At 48.7% G+C, this 18,941-nt stretch overlaps 1 protein-coding gene across 3 annotated transcripts in view; it reads left to right on the forward strand.

The window, feature by feature from the left end:
* The window catches only part of LOC146808464 (transient receptor potential cation channel subfamily M member 2-like), a 1,747,278-nt gene extending 1,731,626 nt beyond the window's left edge, over window positions 1-15,652 (forward strand). For all 3 annotated transcript variants that reach the window (XM_085623572.1, XM_085623571.1, XM_085623573.1), the window contains one exon: window positions 14,221-15,652. In XM_085623572.1, coding sequence (XP_085479698.1) covers window positions 14,221-14,246 — 26 coding nt within the window. In that variant the 3' untranslated portion in view covers window positions 14,247-15,652. The remainder of the gene's footprint in view (window positions 1-14,220) is intronic.
* Window positions 15,653-18,941: the final 3,289 nt, after the last annotated feature.

Consider the following 18,941-nt stretch of genomic DNA (forward strand, 5'->3'; position numbering starts at 1 on the left):
CCGACGCAACCTACCAATGAGCAAGGGTACTGCTATTGAAAAATCTCTGGATCCAGATTGCCGCTTAGGGGGGAATTCTAAAGGTAGGGAAAATACAACTAGAATATGTCTCTACCAGATACATCATTACAGAAAGTAACTTGTTCTTTCAGTCTAATCTCCCCAATGCACAGTGTAAATATCAATCTATAGCGACTAAAGTGGACAAATGACACCTTCCAGGATCTACAAATCACAGTAAAAGAACTGATGTTGGCCATTCAAAATGAGAAATCAAATTCAATAAATGCCTGGATAGAATTCACACACAGTTGATATCACTAATGCTGAGCGTTCAAAACCAAATACCAAGAAAAGCCAATAAAACAATGCTGCGTCCCTTGCAAACCTTGAAATGAGAACTAAGGAAAGTGGGCCAGAAATTAAGAACAACCCACAATGACCAAACAGCATGGGAAAAAGTACATCTCCTGTCGAAAGAAGACAAACAAAAGTCAATGGAAGAAAACAAACGGAAATTAGATACTCAGGGCCAATCTAATGTTCAGTGCAAGGCAATTCAACTCAAGTACCTTTTGGGAAACAATAAACAATCTGAATAGACTCATATATGTTTTGATCTGATAGAGACATCTAGCAGCACATTCCTTACCTTTGAACTTCTAGGCGTCAGGCTGGATCCGGAAGATTTTTGATAGCAGTGTCCCTGTGAGCTGGAATGCAGCGTCAGTCGACTTCACGTGCCATCATAGGTGTCATGTCCACTGTCACCGTGATGTCTGCATCGTCTATATAGCTGCCACTCTGACGTGCTGACCTCCAGTACTTTTCTTTCAGCACCAGCCAGCGCAGATCTGTCGAAGAGAGCTACCCCCGGTCATTGTTTAACAGACTTTTTGTCTACTCCTTTTGGTGTGGCAAGTAAAAAGACTTTGGGGTTAAAGCCATGCGGAGCCTGTCACTGCGCCATGTCGGTCACGGAACCCCGCGTCATGTGTCTGCTGCCTGGAGCGTGAGCATAATCTGAAGTCGTGCTCTGGCTGCTGGGCCATGGCGCCGAAGTCATTGAGAGAAGAGTCCCTGAAGCTACTCGCAGCCTGGCACACACCATAGAGGTCGCCTCGTCGACATCGTTCCTGGTCGAGAGGAAGGTCCGAGCACTACTCCAGGGGTCAAAGACATCTTCCTCGAAGTCGTCACAGTCAGGTAAGAGGCACCACAAAAAACACAAGTCGACGGGTGCTTTCACTTCCTCTCATCCGCCAAGCAGTAAGATGGAGCAACCTCAAATTTCAAGGCCCTGCTCTGGGTGTGGTCACCTGGATCCGCTCTGCATTTGCCACAAGCATCCTCATTTCCCACCCCACCTCACAAAGCTTGGTGGTCCAGGCTTCCACTTCCCAAAGGCTGGAGATTTTCGGGAAGAAAATGTTCTCTTCCGCCAGGCTGACATTACGGTCGATGAACACTGCATGCCTATTGGGCCGTTATTCCCATTCTATATCAGATACAGTTGAGCAGACGCTGCCTAGAGTCTTGGAGGAGGACCGTATCCTGCTCCCCCAAGCGATTTCAGATGGGAGAGATGCAGCATACAGTTTGCCATCCATTGTGGCTCGGACAGGACAGACTCGCTGGGCAGGGCGATTTTATCGACAGGGGCCATACAGTGCAACGCCTGGCTGAGGATAGCTGGCTTTTAGGGTATGCCCAAGCAAATCTAATGGACATGCCATTTGATGGCTCATGTCTCTTCATAGATGAAACTGATGCAGCGCTTGAAGGATTCGTGAGCTATGGCCAGATCCTTAGGCCTCACATCATCCTGGCCCGCGTGCTATTTGCTCCTTTTGTAGCTATGGAAGGGGCTTTCAACCACCCCAACCCTATCCCAGCCAGAGTGTCCAGCAAGTTCAGCAACCTCTGCTGGGCAGCAGCTCACCCAGGCAATAAGGGTTGGGAGGCTAGAAGTCGAGCTAAGCAACCATCCCCTCCTGCACCATATAACCTTCCTAGTCCGATCCCCCAGGATAACGACTGTCCAGTTGGTGGCAGGATGTGACATCACCTCTACCACTGGTGGAATATCACCTCAAACAAGTGGGTGCTGCAAAAAGTCCAGAGGGGATACTCAGCTCTCCTTTGAGACTACCCCTCCCTCCATGCCTCCATCTCACAATGGGCTGACGGAGGATCATCTTGCTCTGCTCCACGAGGAAGCCAAGGCTCTCTTGGCCAAGGGAGCAATAGGGAGATTTCCTGGGCCAGAAGTAGGCTGCAGTTGTTATTCCCTCTATTTTCCAGTCACAACGAAGGATGGCAGCCTTCGTCCTATCCTCGACCTCCGAGCACTCAACTACTTCCTCAAAAAGGAGAAATTCAAGATGCTCACCCTTGCTCAAGTCCTGTCTGCTCTGGACCTGGGATACTGGATGGTAGTGTTATACGTGCAGGAGGTTTTGGGGGCGGGGCCAGCGACCATGATGGCCGCTCGGAGCTGAAGCTCCCTGGTCAACCCGTGCACACATATCCGGAGCGGGGATCCGCCGCATTCAATACCCATTTGCAAAACAGATCCTGCATCTGGAATGCCTGCAGCCACCATAGGAGTTGTTTCCGCTGCTCTGGGCCATCGAAGGACCGAGTAATGTGCCGAGAAGTTCTCGCACGGCTGCGACTCAAAATGGCGCCCGCAGTACGCCTAGCCTGCACCCGGAGGATGTAAGATGGGAGATGTAGCACCGTTGGAGCCTGCGCTGGACATCTGTGGTGCCCTACCCCGCTCTTATCCTGTAGCATAGCCCTGCCGCTCAGCCCTCTGTGAATAGGAGAACTGCTTTCGCAGAAGACCTGCTTCCCTCGGCAATGGTACAGAGCGGCCGAAGGGGGAGGGGCCTGCGTACTGTGATAATTGCCGAGTCTGCCTGAGGGACGGGTACATCGGTGGGATACTCGGGGTCGCGTGTCCTGCGAACTTCCCCTTCACCCGGCGGCTGCTCTATGAATAACAGAGCCGTGAGAGTCCAAAGCTGACGCCAAGACGCCGGCAAAGATGGCAGCGTGTCACTGAAGCTCCTCCGATCAGCCTACAATTCCTGTTATGTCCCCAGTATCCTGCATATTAATGTCCTCCTACACATCGTCGCTGTGTTGCTGAATGCCCAATGACTGCGCTGAGCCGATCCCGGTGCGGCGAAATGCGGTCGCGTCGAAGCTCTGGCGGCCGCAGATGAGGGAAGGAGTTCGGCAGCCTGCCTGTCAAGCTGCGGCGGATAGAAGGAGGGCCGGGATCCCTGGAACTCGGCCTACTGAGAGGAGGGACCGTGATTGACGGTGAGTGCCCCGGGTGCGGGTTGGGCCTTCCTCCCCTTCCGTTCCATTAGCGGTCTGCCGGAGAAGGGGGTTGCTGCCCCATAGCACCCCAGTGACGGCGCTTGCACTCCCTCTGCCTCCCGTAGGCCCCACGGGGACAGCACCCGCAGGCAAGCCCGGGTGGCGGATTATTAGCGATCCCTGGAGCAGGGCAGACCGTAAGGGGGAGGCTGGAGGTGGCCCATTGCTCCCTGCACCCGGCTCGGCTCATGTCACGTCCCTGCCTCTGAGGCCTGCACTACACTGCCTCCGCTTACGCCGCACAGCAGAGCCTCACCCTCCTGCGCAGATACCCCGGAGCCTACCTGCGGCACTGAGTCCCGACTGGCCGAACAGCTGTGAATGCGCTCCATTGGCAGCATTAACCCTTCAGTGCCTTATTGGGGGTCCCAGTTTCCATTGGGATCCCTGCTGCTGCAGCCTACGCATCACCAACGTGCAGGGCCACCAAGCTGTGGATGGGACTGGGTTCCTGATATCCCGCCGACCCCCTCCTCTTCGGAATGAGCCGGTTGCACTAGAGTACACAAGCAGCCCACCTCCTCTCTGCTACGCCTTTGTGGACGATCAGTAGCGGTTGCCCTATTGGAGCTCTATAGGGGGACGCGCACCTGACTTACACTAACCTTCCACATCAGTAGCATGAGGTCCCTGTCATTCCTCTGCTGCCCTTCGGCCTATTAGGTTTGGACTGCGAAATTTCCGTCTCTCTCTGCCAGACGGCCTTATACAAACGTAACCGGAAGAAATCTTTTGTTGCACTATATTCTGGGAGATATACCTGACTGCTGGGATTTGCTGGAACCTGTGTCTCTGAGCTCCTGCCCCACCTTCGACTGCTCCCCTCTCAGCAAACAGTTCACCACACCAGTTTGCTGCTCTCTGCACTGCTGCATGGGCCGCAGGGATCCTAAACAAAAAATGTTTCCTTTTGAGAAACTCACTGAGAGCCGTGAAAGAAACTCCTAACATGGCTGAGGGCGGGCAGGGGTCGAATCCAGATGGCGCCCCTTCTTCAACATCCAACGTGCTCCTGCAGATGAGAAAAATTATCCCTGCCCCACCCTACCGGACGTTCAAACACAGTTACTCTCCTTGTTCACCACGCTGTTTCCCCTACCCCCTCCACCTCCGCTTCCTTCCTTCCTTCTTCCTTTGGCTACCTCTCCTTTCCCTTCCTCTCTCCCCTGAATTCCTCTCCACCTGCTTGCTTTGTCTATCCTTTTGCCTATGCTCCGTTAAATTCTCCCTCCCCTCACCCTTTTACTTTACCCCTTACCCCTCTACATGCCATTTTTCTAAAAAATGTAACTTGTAACTGTTGTGCCTGATGTAACAATGTAGAATTTGTAAGATACGCAACTCTCCTCATGTAAAGCGCTCATAATTCATAGTACTCTTTCTTTCTTTATCTACTTCCTTTGCTCCTATCCCCTCTCCCCTTGCCTGCTACACTGCCTAGCCCCCTCTCCTTTGTGCCCTTTTACTAAGCTCTCCTTCTCCCCTTGTTGGGGAAAGATCCAATATTTGTACTCTGGAGTCTAAGCGAACCTGCTGAGAGAGTCCACAGCGCCAGGGGAGCCACTCACAGTTGAGGTATGGTATGGCCCCCCTTGCCAAAGCACTCCCTCTCCTTTTTGGGGAAGGATCCAGTATGTAGGCCTTGGAGTCTCAGAGATCCCTCTGAGAGAGTCCACTATGTAAAGGGAACCTCTCGCAATAGTGATGGGGAAATGAACCACTTCCCCTGGGATCACAGTTTACTGGACTTTGGACGCAGCTATGACTCGTCTACCGGTTTGTGTGCCCGTCACCCCCCTCCTCTTTCCATGCTGTGTCTCTCACCCTCCCCTCCTCTTTCCCTGATTCGTTCTCTGTCTACATCCCCTGCTCCTACCCCCCCACTGAATCTCTCCCCTTGCCTGCTGCTTTTTCCCTTATGTATATGTCCTCATTGATTGTTTCGACCTTACATATAACTATGTTGCCATGCTCTAATAACTGTGTAACCTTTATAACGATGTAACCTGCAACTGTGGTTTGATACTCATGTAAAGCGCTCTGATACCTCCGGGTCAAGCCAGCGCTATATAAAACCTTTAAAATAAAAAATAAACTAAAGATGCATAATTCCATATTCCTGTCCTGCCTGCGGTTTTTGGTGGCTGATGGGCACTTTTAGTTTGCGGTGCTCCCCTTCAGCCTCACCTGTGCCACTCAGGTTTTCACAAAGGTGATGGCGGTGATGGCCTTGGTCGCAGCCCATCTGCTTAAATCAGGAGTTCCAGTCTTTTCCTATCTCGGCGACTGGTTGTTGAAGGTGGTCTCATCCCAAGCAGTCGTCTCCCACCTCCAGACTGCAGCAAACCTCCTGCATTCGCTGGGATCACTATCAACATGCCAAAGTCATACCTGGTTCCCTCTCAGATGCTCCCTTTCATCGTAGCAGTTCTGGACAGTGCAGCTTTGGGCTTATCCTCCCAAGTGGCAAGTCAAAGCTATTCAGGCTATGATACCGATGTTTCAGCCTCTATCCTGGATTTCAGTGAGAATGACCCTGAAGCTGTTAAGACTCATGGCCTCCTGCATCCTGCTTGTGGACCATGCAGCGGGACCTGAAGTTCCAATGAGCACAGCACCGAGGGAATCTCACCGACCTGGTTCAGATCTTAGAGGGCACGGCGAAAGACCTACAGTGGTAGCTAACAAGCCATGATTGGGTCAGAGGCAGACCCCTCTCCCTTCCCCACCCAAATCTCACAGAAGTGACAGATGCATACCTTCTGGGATGGGGCGGCCATCTGGGAGAGGTGGAGATCAGAGGACTCTGCTCTCCGATGGAAGCCAGGCTCCATATCAACCTGCTGGAGCTTGACGACCCGGTTAGCACTAAAAGCCTTTTTTCTGTTCATCAAGGGAAGGCGTGTTCAGGTGTTAACGGACAACATGACCACCATGTGGTACTGCAACAAGCAGGGCGGTGTCGGGTCATGGACCCTGTATCAAGAGGCCCTGAGCCTCTGGACTTGGCTTGAACAACAGGGCATTTGCCTGCTGGTTCAACATCTGGCCGGTTCCCTGAACACCACAGTGGACAAACTCAGCCGACTGCGCTTTGTGGATCACGAGTGGCGTCTCAATCCGGAGCTGGTCCAAGGACTCTTTCAGCAGTGGTTGAGAGCCTTGGTTAGATATGTTCACCTCCGAAGAGAATGCACAATGTCATCAGTTTTGCACGTTCTAGTTTCCAAGGCGCTTCTCGCTCAGCTACACTTTTCATCGCGAGTGGAGCTCAGGCTTCCTGTATACCTTTCTGCCCATACCACTCCTGCCCAGAGTGCTTAAGAAGATCAGGAGTGACCGGGCACAAGTCATTCTTGTGGCCCCAGCCTGGGCATCGAGAGTTTGGTATCTCGAGCTTCTGGAAATGAGCATCGATCCTCTGATCAGGCTGCCCATTTGGGAGGATGTTCTGTCACAGCAGCAGGGGAAGGTCCTCCACCTGAACCTGTCCACTCTCCACCTCCTTGCGTGGAGATTGAGCAGTGATAGTTGACAGCTTTCAACCTTCCTCCTAAAGTCTGTAAAGTTATTCAGGCAGCCAGGCATCCCTCCACGAACATGGTATGCGCCTGCCAATGGAACACATTTTATAAATATTGTACCAAATTTTCTGTTGACCCTCTATCTGCCTCTCTGTCAGATATTCTCCTGTTAATACATTCTTTAGCCCAGCAGGGCTCTGCTCTAGTCACTCTAAAGGGCTACCTTTTGGCCCTTTCTTCATTCCTTTGGCTACCTGATCAGCTATCTCTTTTTAAATTTCCACATGGGCAGAGATATTGGAAGGGGTTAACCCACTGGTTTCCCTCGTCCTCTTTTATTAAGCCACGGTGGGACCTTTATTTGGTTTTCAATTCTTGATGTGCACACCCCTTGGGCCGCTGTACCACTGCCCTCTGTGGTTGCTCACTTTCAAAACAGCTTTTTTAGTGGCAATAACCTCTGCCAGGAGGTTGAGAAAGCTGCAGGCACTGTCATGACAGCCTCCTTACCTGACAGTCTTTCCAGACAAGGTAGTGCTCTACACTAGGTCATCTTTTCTACCTAAGGTGGTACCAACCTTCCATCTAAGACAGTCCATTACTTTGCCCACTTTCTATGCACCTCTGCATCCTTCCAAGGAAGAGGAGAGTCTACACCGTCTTGACCCAGAAAGATAATTATTGTTCCACCTCAACTGAAGGGATGTGCTGTCTAAAAGAGGACCATATCCACTGGGTCATTGTAGGAAAGTAGTATCTGCTTTCATGGTTACCCCCACTTTTTGCTGGCGTTCTTCTGTTTCAGGACTAGTCTGACTGGGATCCTGCTAATCAGGGCCCCGGTCGCAGGGGTCTCCCATGGGCTGCAGCATGTATTATGAGAGACCACTCAAACTGTGGCTACAGGTCTGTCATTGCAGCCTGTGTGAGTTGGTGCTTACACCTCTAATGACAGATAAAAGTTTCCTTATATCCGAGGTCACTACTCTTAAAATCTATAAGTCACCCCTATGGCAGGCTCTTCAGTCCAGAGGGCAGGGTGCTTGATTATAAGTGTGAGGGTGCCTCTGCATGAGCAGGGCACCCCTACAAACCCTGGTGTCGATTCTCCAGGCTTTGTAAGTGCTGTCAGCCATTTTAATACATGTAGTGGACATCAGTCATTACGAGATGTCTAACTATATATTGACTGCACCAAAACCAGTCATGTTTGGTATGAAACATGTTGGAATTCTCCCTCAATACCAATTCCAGTGATGGAAGTAGGATCCATGCACTGGAGGGCTCCCCTAGGTTACCCCCTGTATTCCCAATACCAGCATTTCATGGTCTGACAGCCAGCTAGTGCTGCTGCTGACCACAGATGCGATTCTGCCCTCCTGCTGCTGAGCCAAGCTCGAGCAGGGGAAGGTAGAGCAATAGGTTTCCTGTCACAGGGAGGTGTGACTACCTCCAAGATAGGACTTAGTATATAGGGCTGGTGTGGGGCACTTGCCAGCAACACCAGACTGGACTGTAGAGTACATGTGGTGCCCTACTTGCATGCTCCAGTTTGAACCACTTCAGGGAACACTTGGCTCCCGCTCTGGCACAAAACTGGACAAAGGACATGGGAGTATCCTCCTCTCTGGGATGGACCCCTGATCTTTCCAACCCCTTTCCTATGGAACTAAAGGGTGTACCTGTTGGTGGCTCTTAAGATTCATCCTGGGAACAGACTCAAGCCTGAAACTATATCACTCTTGGACCGTCTATACACTTGGATATCTTTGGATTTCTCCTGGAACCGAGACTGCAACAAGGAAGATGCCTGCTGCTCCTGGCCTCGCTGTTCGGAAGTCTCTTCTTCATCATCTGTGTCTGTGCTCCATCCAGGGTCTGCTCCAGACATGTGGGGATCCCAAAGTAATTTCCCTTGGAGTGAAGGAGTCACTCCATTGCATCTTCAGGAACCACAGCAAAGCTAGCCGGTCTGCTGATCTTGTCATCCCATGGAATTTGGAGGGCTCATCAACAGAGGTGTGGTTCTGAAACTCCCTCGAGGCCTGACCTGTCCTCTCTGCAACTTGTGGGCCAGTATCCCTTGTCGGAACCATTGGAACAGGAAAAGGCATGTTGGCTTTGTACTCCAGAGATCTTCAGGCTACAAGAAGCTCCAGCATCTCTTCATCCCAAGATCTCTGACCTCACTCGATCCTCTGCACCTTTGCCTGCATCTACGGAGAGCTGCTCGAGGTCCTCTTGCGACTCCTGTACCTTTGGCCTGTGGTTCGTTTTGAGGGTCTTCTTTGCCTCCAGTGTGCTTTCCTGCTTTCTCATGGCCTACTCTGACTCTCACTTCTTGGTAAGTCCCAAATGTTGCTCCTTTTTCACCTGCCACATCTGTTACTGCTGCCAAGGCTTGTTGGTGCTCCCGACAGACACCGACCCCTTGATTCTTGACTTCTGGCATGGGACAGCTCGAGTATGGTACGGGTCTTCCACAGCATTGCCTGGTCCACACAGCTGCAGGACAAGGGCACCATCAGCATTCCAGCATCTCCTGACATCGGTGGGCATCGCTCTTCCATGCTCCTGGTAACCTCCAAGTGGCATAGACTCGGTCTCCTCTTCTTGCAGGTTCTTCTTCACCAGAATCCACTCTTGGATTCCACCAGACACTTCTCAAGAGTCTCCAAGCTGCATCTTTCCTGAAGTCCTCCACTGTGGTCTACGGCAGTTTCTGATGTCATTTCACACCCATGCACCATGTACCCGGCTTCCCTGGTGTATCCATGTGTGGGGTGTCTCTCCAACCTTCCATCTTCCACTGGATTTCTTCAGGGTCCACTGGGAAAGGTCCTTCATCAAAATTGCAACCACAACTGTTCCATTGACTTCTATTGAGTATGTGTCTGTGTTCCTCCACTGCACGCAGCCTCCATGGGGTCCTGGGGTACTTACCTTGGGTGTTTCCTTGTGTCCCCAGCTCTTTTGAGCCCATTAGTCCCAGTCCCAACTTCAGTCACAGTTCACATTCCATTTATTTAGTATATGACTTTGTCTTCTACGGGGGACCACTGTGTATTGTGCTACTTACCTATTTACAATTGCAGTATTATGTTGGTGTTTATATCTCCAGTTGGACTTATACCAATGTTATAGTGAGTGTGTATAAAAAAAATATAACTATTTTTATAACTACATTGCGTGGTTCTTTTCCGTCTGACTTACATCACATGATTAGACCTGGTGAAACGAGCTGCTTATCACTCCTTCTGGAACAAGCCTGAAGGCTGCTCTCCACAGCTACCACTTTGAGAGTCTTCAAAGGTTGTCTAAGACCCCTAAAATCAGCATAAGGGTTTCCTGGATTGGTGCAGGGTGCATCACTTAAATAAGTGTGGACAATATACTAAGCCAACCTCCTAGAGTCATCCTCTGTATCAAGATCTGTTACGCCTTAGCGAAGAAGCAACCGCCTGAAGGCCTTTGGGCCCATTCCACCAGGGCGAAGGCGGGCTCCACAGTTTTCCAGCGTGAGTTCCAATTTCTGATATCTGCCAAGCAGGCACGTGGACATCCTTGCACAAGTTCACCAGACAGTATGGCCTGGATTCTCAGGTTTGTAGGGAGGGTCTGTTTGGCCGCTCTGTCTTGCAGGGTTTCCTGGTTTAAGCATTTCCACATCCCACCTCCGGGGAAGATATTGCTTGGGTATCTGTTCAAAGGTACGGAATCTGCAGCTAGATGTCTCTATCAGATGGACAAGTTACTTACCTTCGGTAAAGCCTTATCTGGTAGATAAGATCATCAACCCACCCATCCTCCCTGCGCTATGGATTAGTTTAGTGTCAAGGGCTGTTGCCTTCAGGGCCCAAGGTGTCTTTCTTAACACACCGCGGTCAGTCACTTCATGGCTCTGTACTTCTGGCATGAAAAGTCATGAATAGTACTGACGTGCACACGCCAGAGTAGAGGCTATATAGACTACGGTGGACATGATGCCTATAACAACACGCAAAGTCGACCGATACCACTAACCGGCACGCAGAAGTAAAACTATCAAAAATCTTCCGGATCCAGCCGTACACCTGGAAGTTCAAAGGTAAGGAATCTGCAGCTAGATTGTGTCTCTACCTGATAAGGCATTACCGAAGGTAAGTAACTTGTCCATTTTGAACTTCCGGGAACAAGACTGGGCCAATTCTTTGACCAGCAGGTACATGGGGACTTAACTCCAGAACAATTACTTTCCCAGGAATTAGACAGCACTAGACATAGAGATCAGCAGACGGGAATTAAAACAATAGTAAAACCCAGCATCAGCAACGAAAGCAACAGGGCCCCTCCCCCGCAAACAACACAAACTCACATACATGCTCAGGAGAAAAGGTTATCAATATAATACTCAACAACAGAAATAATGGTGCACCGGAACCTAATGATACTCCCCAGGCCATTTTTAAATACAACCCTGCTTTTTGTAGCAACCACTTATCCACCCCATTCAAAGAAGTAGAGCTATTAAACCCAATACCATGTAGCTTGCAAGGCTCAATAATCACACCTTCTATAAAGGCGAGAAAGAATGAACCCAGCAAATTACAGACTCATAGCGTATCAGACATCAAAGCAAAGTATTATGCCTCCCTGATCCTAGCAGACCTTTTTGATTGGTCGGATGAGAACAGATGGATCCTTGCCAATCAGACAGGCTTCAAAAAGGAATTGGTATGACTATAAAACATACTAGCACTTTCAATAATAGCATAAAATATCAAATGAAAAAAGCAAAAACAGCATCTCTGCTTTATTTACCTAAAAGCAGCCTTTGATAGCGTAGATTGTAACAGCCTGTGGAGATAACTAAGAGACTGGAACATCCCTGAAAGAAGTCTAAAAGGAATAGTGTTATTCTTCCTAGACACCTGAATAAGAGTGAAGTTGGGGAGCAGCTCCAGAATTTCAAGAAAGTGGACCACAAACAAGGGCCTCAAAAAAGGGTTGTGAGTGGGCACCACAACTTTTAAACCTATTCATGTCTGACCTAACACTTCGGCTAAACCAGATCAACTCCCATCCACCACATTTGGGAAAACTAACCCTTTCCCACCTTTCATATTCAGACAATGTGGTATTAATGAGCTTAACTAAGGTTGGTCTTATTACACAAATCCCCTAGCCCACAACACTTTTATAACATAACAGTAGTGCAGTAATATTTGTAATATACAGTCTCCACGCAAATAATAATGCAAATCTTTGGTCTTTAATTCTTTTGTTGATCCTTCTTTAATGTCAATAACTGTGACTAGTCGGAAAAGTCGGATCAAGAAAAGAATTAAAGACCAAAGATTCACATTATCAGTGTCCCTAATCTTTAAAAATCTAACCGCGACTTTCCCCATAGAAGCTAATGGGAGCTTGCGTTTGTGTTCTCACACTGCATACGGCCTCCGTGGGTCCCCTGTGTCACTACCTCGGGTGGTTCCTTGGGGTCCCAGCGATTCTACAGGATCTAGGACTTGTGTCTAGTTAAGTCGTGGTTCTTATACCACTATTTTAGTATATGGTTTGGCTTGCCCCTCTGGCCTAACGTGTATTTGTGCTATTTTACTGTCATATTTGAAGTGTAACTTATGTGTTTTGACCCCTAGTCTCATAAAGAGACTATTAGGGTGTGTTTAGAATAAATACATATCATTTATATATATACCTGGTGTGGTTCTCCTTTCATTTGATCATTCAAGAGATTATAGACTGGTAAAACAAGCTGCTTAACATTCCTCCAAGACCTAGCCTGAAGGCTGCTCTCCATAGCTACCACTAGGATAGCTTTCAATAAAGGTTGTCTTTAACCTATCATCAATAAGGGGTTGTTTGGAACTGGTACAAGGTGCCCACTAACTAATGGACGGCATATACCAGGCCAACTTCTCACAGTAACCGCCCAATATCTGTTTAGATGGTAAACCCCGTGAAGAAGTAAGCAGTTACTTGGGAGCTTACACTGGCAGCAGATTTAATCACTTGGAACAGAAAAACTACATGTCACATAGATCCAGCGCAGTAGCCTTTGCTTTCAGCACATTGGCAAACAATATGAGGGTCCATCTTACAAACCACTGCTCTCAGAAATAGCAAAAATATTACCAATAATTTCGTATGCCAGTATTGTCCTACACTGAAAAGACTCGGCTCTGCTGAATCAGTTGCAGGTCACAACCGATCCACCTGTTCTCCCGCAAACGGTTTCCATCTTGCCTAAAAGATCAGTCTCTTGATATTCACATACTGTGCATTTCACCTTCGTGCTTTTTCATTCAAAGAGATCTTTCTCTTTTGTGACACACTATTTCCACAGCCAGATTCTATGTTAGCGCTCCGTTTCTTGCATGGTAAATAGTCATAGAAGAAACTGACATCCGCACATCAGGAAGGGGCTTATATGGACTCGGGTAGCGTCGCATACGTAGACGACATCAGTACGGAGTCGCATGACCCCCTCTACCAACAGGCAAGTGTACTGCTGACAAAATTTCCGGTTCCAGTCTAGTGCCCGGGGAGAATTCTATGGTAAGGAATCTGCAGCTAGACAATGTCTCTACCAGATCTGGCGTTACCAAAGGTAAGTAACTTGTTCTCTTGTGCTAGCATGTTAACTAATGCCAGTGCTGAGTGATAGGACACCCCCATGCTTGAACAGCTCGTTGGTGTAGTCGTGCACAATGAATTGCTGTAATAGGCTGTCAGTAGCCGATCACCTGGGGGGTTCCTATTTTTATGAATGGATTGTAGAGAAGTGGTTTCCAGCACTGGGAAGAGGGTTCGTCTTATGGTTATATGTTGCCTGGAGGATGGCTGAGCCTGGTCCTTGGTGTGTTCTATGGCCCTTTAATTGGTGACCCAACTCTACAGGTTTGAATGGAAAACACTGTGTTCTTTTTTTTAAGACCGTCGCGGTTGGTTTTGTGATTGTAGTGTGCCATTCGAGTAAACAGGCTCTTGCCCTGTCTGGTGGGGTGTCTCATCGATAGTTGACCACAATTTAAAGTTTTGTATATGACGGCTTCATGCTCTTCTTGATTGCGCCAATGATGTCTTATCAGGCTTTGATAGAGAGTGTGTTCCATGGATGAAGCATCACTGTTGCTAACGAGAACCCTGTGAGTCATTTGACTTTGTACAGTGTATGGATTTACCTGGCTGTAAGAAGTGGCTATTTAGCATTTAATGAAAATTGTAACAATGTTGAAAGTGTGTTCTGCGCAGGAGGAGCGGGTCCTGTGCTCTACTGTAAATTTCTTTCTCTGTCTTGCAGAATCTTCCCGACCTCAAACCCACTAATTCCATCCGCCGGCAGACTGTGGGCCAGAAGACCCCCCTCATCGCGAACATGAATGATATCCTGCAGAAAGTGGCAAGGAGGCTCGATGCCCACTACTGAACCAGGCACGCGTCAGAGGCTCCCACAGGGAAGGACTTCAGCCCTCTATGTATCCAGCAACACTTCAGCATCTTCCAGTGTACACTGGGCCGTGGTCTTAAAGATGGAGTCCTCCAGTGTGGCAGTGGAATTGAGCGACCGCACTAGTAATTTTGTGGTTATGTTGTACTTGGGCAATTTGAATGTTTGATTATGATGAACATGTTTACACTAATCACTTAATAGATTCTTTTCTAAGAGCAAAATACTATCTTTTATTGTGTTGGGTATGCAAATATGTTTTTTCTAACGGGACAGTAAATTCTAAACTCCCCTATACCCAATGATTGTATTCTGAACATCAGCATCACAGTTAACCCTGCCTCGCATTGATTACTTAAACAATTTAATACAAAATCTGCAGGAATAAATACATTCCCCTGCTAAGTTTTAAAAACCTATGGGGCATATTATCAAGACAGGCGATAAAATTGTCCTTCACATCAAACATGGGCTTCAATTGGCATTCTATAGAGCATACTATCAAGCCCATTATCGCTGTTTTAGCGACAGTTTTCTGCCGCTGAAGCGGCAATAATTTTATCGCCTGTCTTGATAATATGCCCCTAAATTGGATACAAAAAGCCCTAAAACCAGAGTTGCAAATAAGCCAGGGGCACAAGGGGCAGCCGCGACCCCTAAATGAGGTTCATGACTAAAGGGATCAAATCCATCCACAATATGTGCATGGACTTCAGGGCAGACAATGCTGTACAGAAAGAGAAATGTATTGTCGGATTAGTAAAAAATCAGTGCCAAAGTAGACTTCTAATTGTCTTATTTGAAATGAGAAAAAAGCGTCCATTCATTGAGAGCTCTGGGAGTTTCACCAGGATAGACCCAAGTCCCTTATTGGAAATAACATTGTTGAGAAATCAGGTTTTAATGCAAATATTAGGAAAGAAAGGGCACTACTGGCTTTGATTTACTGTAACCTGAGGTGATAGATATTTTATGAGAAATGTGTTTAGGTGGTGAAAATGTTAAAATTGTGTGATTTAAGCCGGTGCGGAGTAGATTACAGTTCAGAATACTTCTGAATGCTTTTGTCTGCTTTCCACTGCAGCTCGGAGCAAAGTAGGAGATCTCAGGGTGTTATTTTGATGGGAGAAAGGTGTTCATCCTCCTATGTTATGGCTTTGAAATGATTTGAACGGCACATGAACTGATACATTCATACACTGAGTCATGATTTTCCACTAACTTGATTGATTTTGCTTTCTATAAATGACAAAACTTTCAATAAAATCTTTGTTTTGAAACTTAATCATTCTCTCTCTTTATTGTGGAGCCTAATGTGCTCCACGTTATTTGAATATACTATATTTGTCAAATAGCCATAGTTTTAATTTTTATTTATCAGATAGCGCATTATGGGCCACAAAATTTGCACACAAAAAAGCGCTAACACTAATGCTTAAGCATTTGAACATTCCAAACGATCCACAGTCACTAATAAAGTGAACTCAGTGCTCTTTCCATGGAATAAAACAAAAACATTCTGTGCAAAATGCTTCGCAAACAGATAACTCAAAACAGCCGTGTTGCATGAACTGATACAGAGCAGTCTTCTAGTTCTCCATAGATCCAGAACTGAAAAAGAAAGCACACAATGTGAAAACTTTTACTGCACTTCTTCCCAAAGTATGGCTGCCTTTACTAAGAGTATAGTCCTTTCTCAATGTTTTACTTGAAGGCAACATGGTGGCATTCACTGACCACATCAGACTCTCTTTTAATGTAGGAACCCCTATCTTGTTGGTTTTATCAGACCTGTCTGCCACGTTTGATATGTTCTTCCATCCCATTCTCATCCGCAGACTACATGGCATAGGTATCCATGGTAGGGCACTGATTTGGCTCAGGGACTTCTTTGACAACCGTACCCACCAGGTTTGTTTGGGTCTGTTTAATCAAGGAAAACACTTTCTAAGAGAGTCCCCCAAGGCTCGTGCCTGAGCCCACCTCTATTCAACATGTAGTTGAGGGGCGTGGCCAACTGCCGGACAAGGCGGCTGCAACTTAGTGGAGCTCCGAACCCGGGCTCATCGATCCTGGAATTCACTGGCTACACACAGCGTGAAAGGGCCCAGAACGGCAGGTCCCGACGCCGGGAAGCGGAGCGGACGACTGGACCCGCTTCTCGGATTGCTGTTGGGGCACTGGTATGGGACACGAGGACTAGGCCCCGTATGCGAGCGGAGAGAGGTGCGGAGACCCTAAGCCCGCGAGACCGAGAAGCTACCTGGTGAACGCGCTTAAGCTGGGGCTCGGCAGGGAATGCGACTGGAGAATCCGGCCCGACTGTGGGAGTGTGCCGCTTCGTTTGCGGAACGACTCCAGCTGCAAAACCTGAACGCTGGCGGCGAGTACGGCTGTACCTCGGTAGCGGGCCTTTGGACTAGAGGCTACGGGAGGCCGCGGTTGCTGTGGGGCCTACGGCGTCTCCTTTCAGGTGCTGCGGTCAGTGACGGCGCGAACTTATTGAGGGCAACTGGCGCCGATGTGCTACGGCGGATTGGTGTCACACAATAGGGAGCCATTTGCGAGTGTATGTGGCCTATGCTGTAATTTCAGGACTGCGAGCTGGGGCCTGTAATACTGCTCTAGCCTCTGAACTGTGGTGATACTGAAGCTACTACAAGTGGCAATGGGAGTATCTTCTATGCCAGAGGGGACACTTGCTACACCTCTAGCCCCACAGTGAAGTTGACAGGACTGGGGTGCTACAGCATAGTTGCTGGCAAGGTAGCCCTGGACATTCAGTTGGTCGGCGGTGAGCATAGGACAAGTGTCGCTGTTGCTAGAAAACACGGTCACAGAGCAGCTCACCCTCACATTTTTGCACGAAATACTTGGCAGTAGAAGTGAGTACAAGCTCTGCAGGGAACTGTTGATTGGTTGGCCGGCGGCATCCAGGAGCTGCGACGCATTGGCATTGCCGTGTCCCTCATACCCTGGTGGGGTGGTTGCTTGCTGCACTGGTGGGCTCGGGCAAGTTGTGATGGGCCGCAACAGGGGAAAGCAGCAGGACGCTGGCCCGAGTGCGGACCCCACTCCTGGACAGGACGACTCTGGCGAGGCCTCGCAAACGCCAAGCTGCATACCACCTACCCAGATGGTAGAAAATATGGATAAACTGGGTCTTATCCTGCAAGAGGTTTAGAGACTCACTGAAAGCCATCGAGCAGCAAATCGGCACCCTTATGACCGGATTCACGCTACTTAAGGCGGACCACGAGAAGCTTTCGGATAAGGTGAAGGATCACACGGTGGCGCTGGCAGATCTGTCTCCACAACAAGCTCCGAACACGACTCACATACAACAGCTCCAGTAACAGGTTTCTACACTGATGGACAGGGTGGAGGATGCGGAAGGAAGGGCAAGGAGGAACAATGTACGGGTTACTGTGCTGCCGGAAAAAAGCGAGAGAGACCCAGCTAGATATTTGGAGCAGTGGTTCTGTGAACATGTTGCTACAGAATGCCTCTCTACCCAATATTGTGTGGAGCGTGCACACAGAATACCAACTGTCTGGCCGACACCGGGGTCCCCCCCCACCCCTCATTGTCAGGCTACTGAACTACAGAGACCGGGATACGCTTTTGCAGAAAGCCAGGGAGCGAACTCAGATTCATTTCGAGAATAGCCGGATATAGCTTTACCCGGATTATACACTGCTAGTGCAAAGACAACGATCCTCCTTCGTGGAGGTTAAGAAGAAACTAAGGGATCTGAATCTGAAATATGCAATCTTCCTCCCGGCCCGACTGAAATAATTTATGACCGGAAAACACAATTCTTAAGTCCGGGAGACATTGAGGAATGGTTGGAGGTGACGGACCCCGTGGGGAATGGGGGACAGTGCTTCCCAGAGCACGCAACAAAGCTCCTTTCGAGTGGACATGTCGAGTACCAGGCGCACCATGAGGATACGCAGGAACTCACGACGGACCAACCCCACGCTGCAACAAATGCAACAGGGTAAGCCACAAGCGATTACGATGGTCGCTGCCTTCGGACAGTCTGCATTGATTGAGGACTCCTCCTCCTCAGACGGAACAGGGAATAAGTCAGACTCTGAGGGCAGTGTGGCCCTCTTCCCCACCGTGATCCCACAGATGGCATGTTTGGCTAATCACCAGAGGATGTTGCTGCTCATGGACCTGTCACAACGGACGTTAATATATCCTTTTTGTAGAACTATGTTACTGGCGCTGTGTGTAACTGTAATTGTATTTTATTAGCCCGGGTTCCCGCAGTGATGGAGCTCGATATTATGATGGGGTGCGGTTCTGTACCCCATCGCCGGTGTTGGTGATGATCCCCAATTTGCGAATGCCATTTTTATTCAAGGCACAGTTCTGCTCGACAAGTTTTGTTTTCTGGACCGGTACAGTTTCTCGACCGGACCGAGTATTGGGGTTTGGGGGGGGGGGGGGGGACAGTCCTATTTATTTGTTTAACTTGGGCTGGCTGGCTAGCAGCACATGTATGTTATCGCCTGTTACACTGCTCGACATGTTTTTGCAATGCACTTACCCAACACATACAA

The sequence above is a fragment of the Triturus cristatus genome, chromosome 8 (genome assembly GCF_964204655.1).
Source record: "Triturus cristatus chromosome 8, aTriCri1.1, whole genome shotgun sequence".
Classification (NCBI taxonomy): domain Eukaryota; kingdom Metazoa; phylum Chordata; class Amphibia; order Caudata; family Salamandridae; genus Triturus; species Triturus cristatus.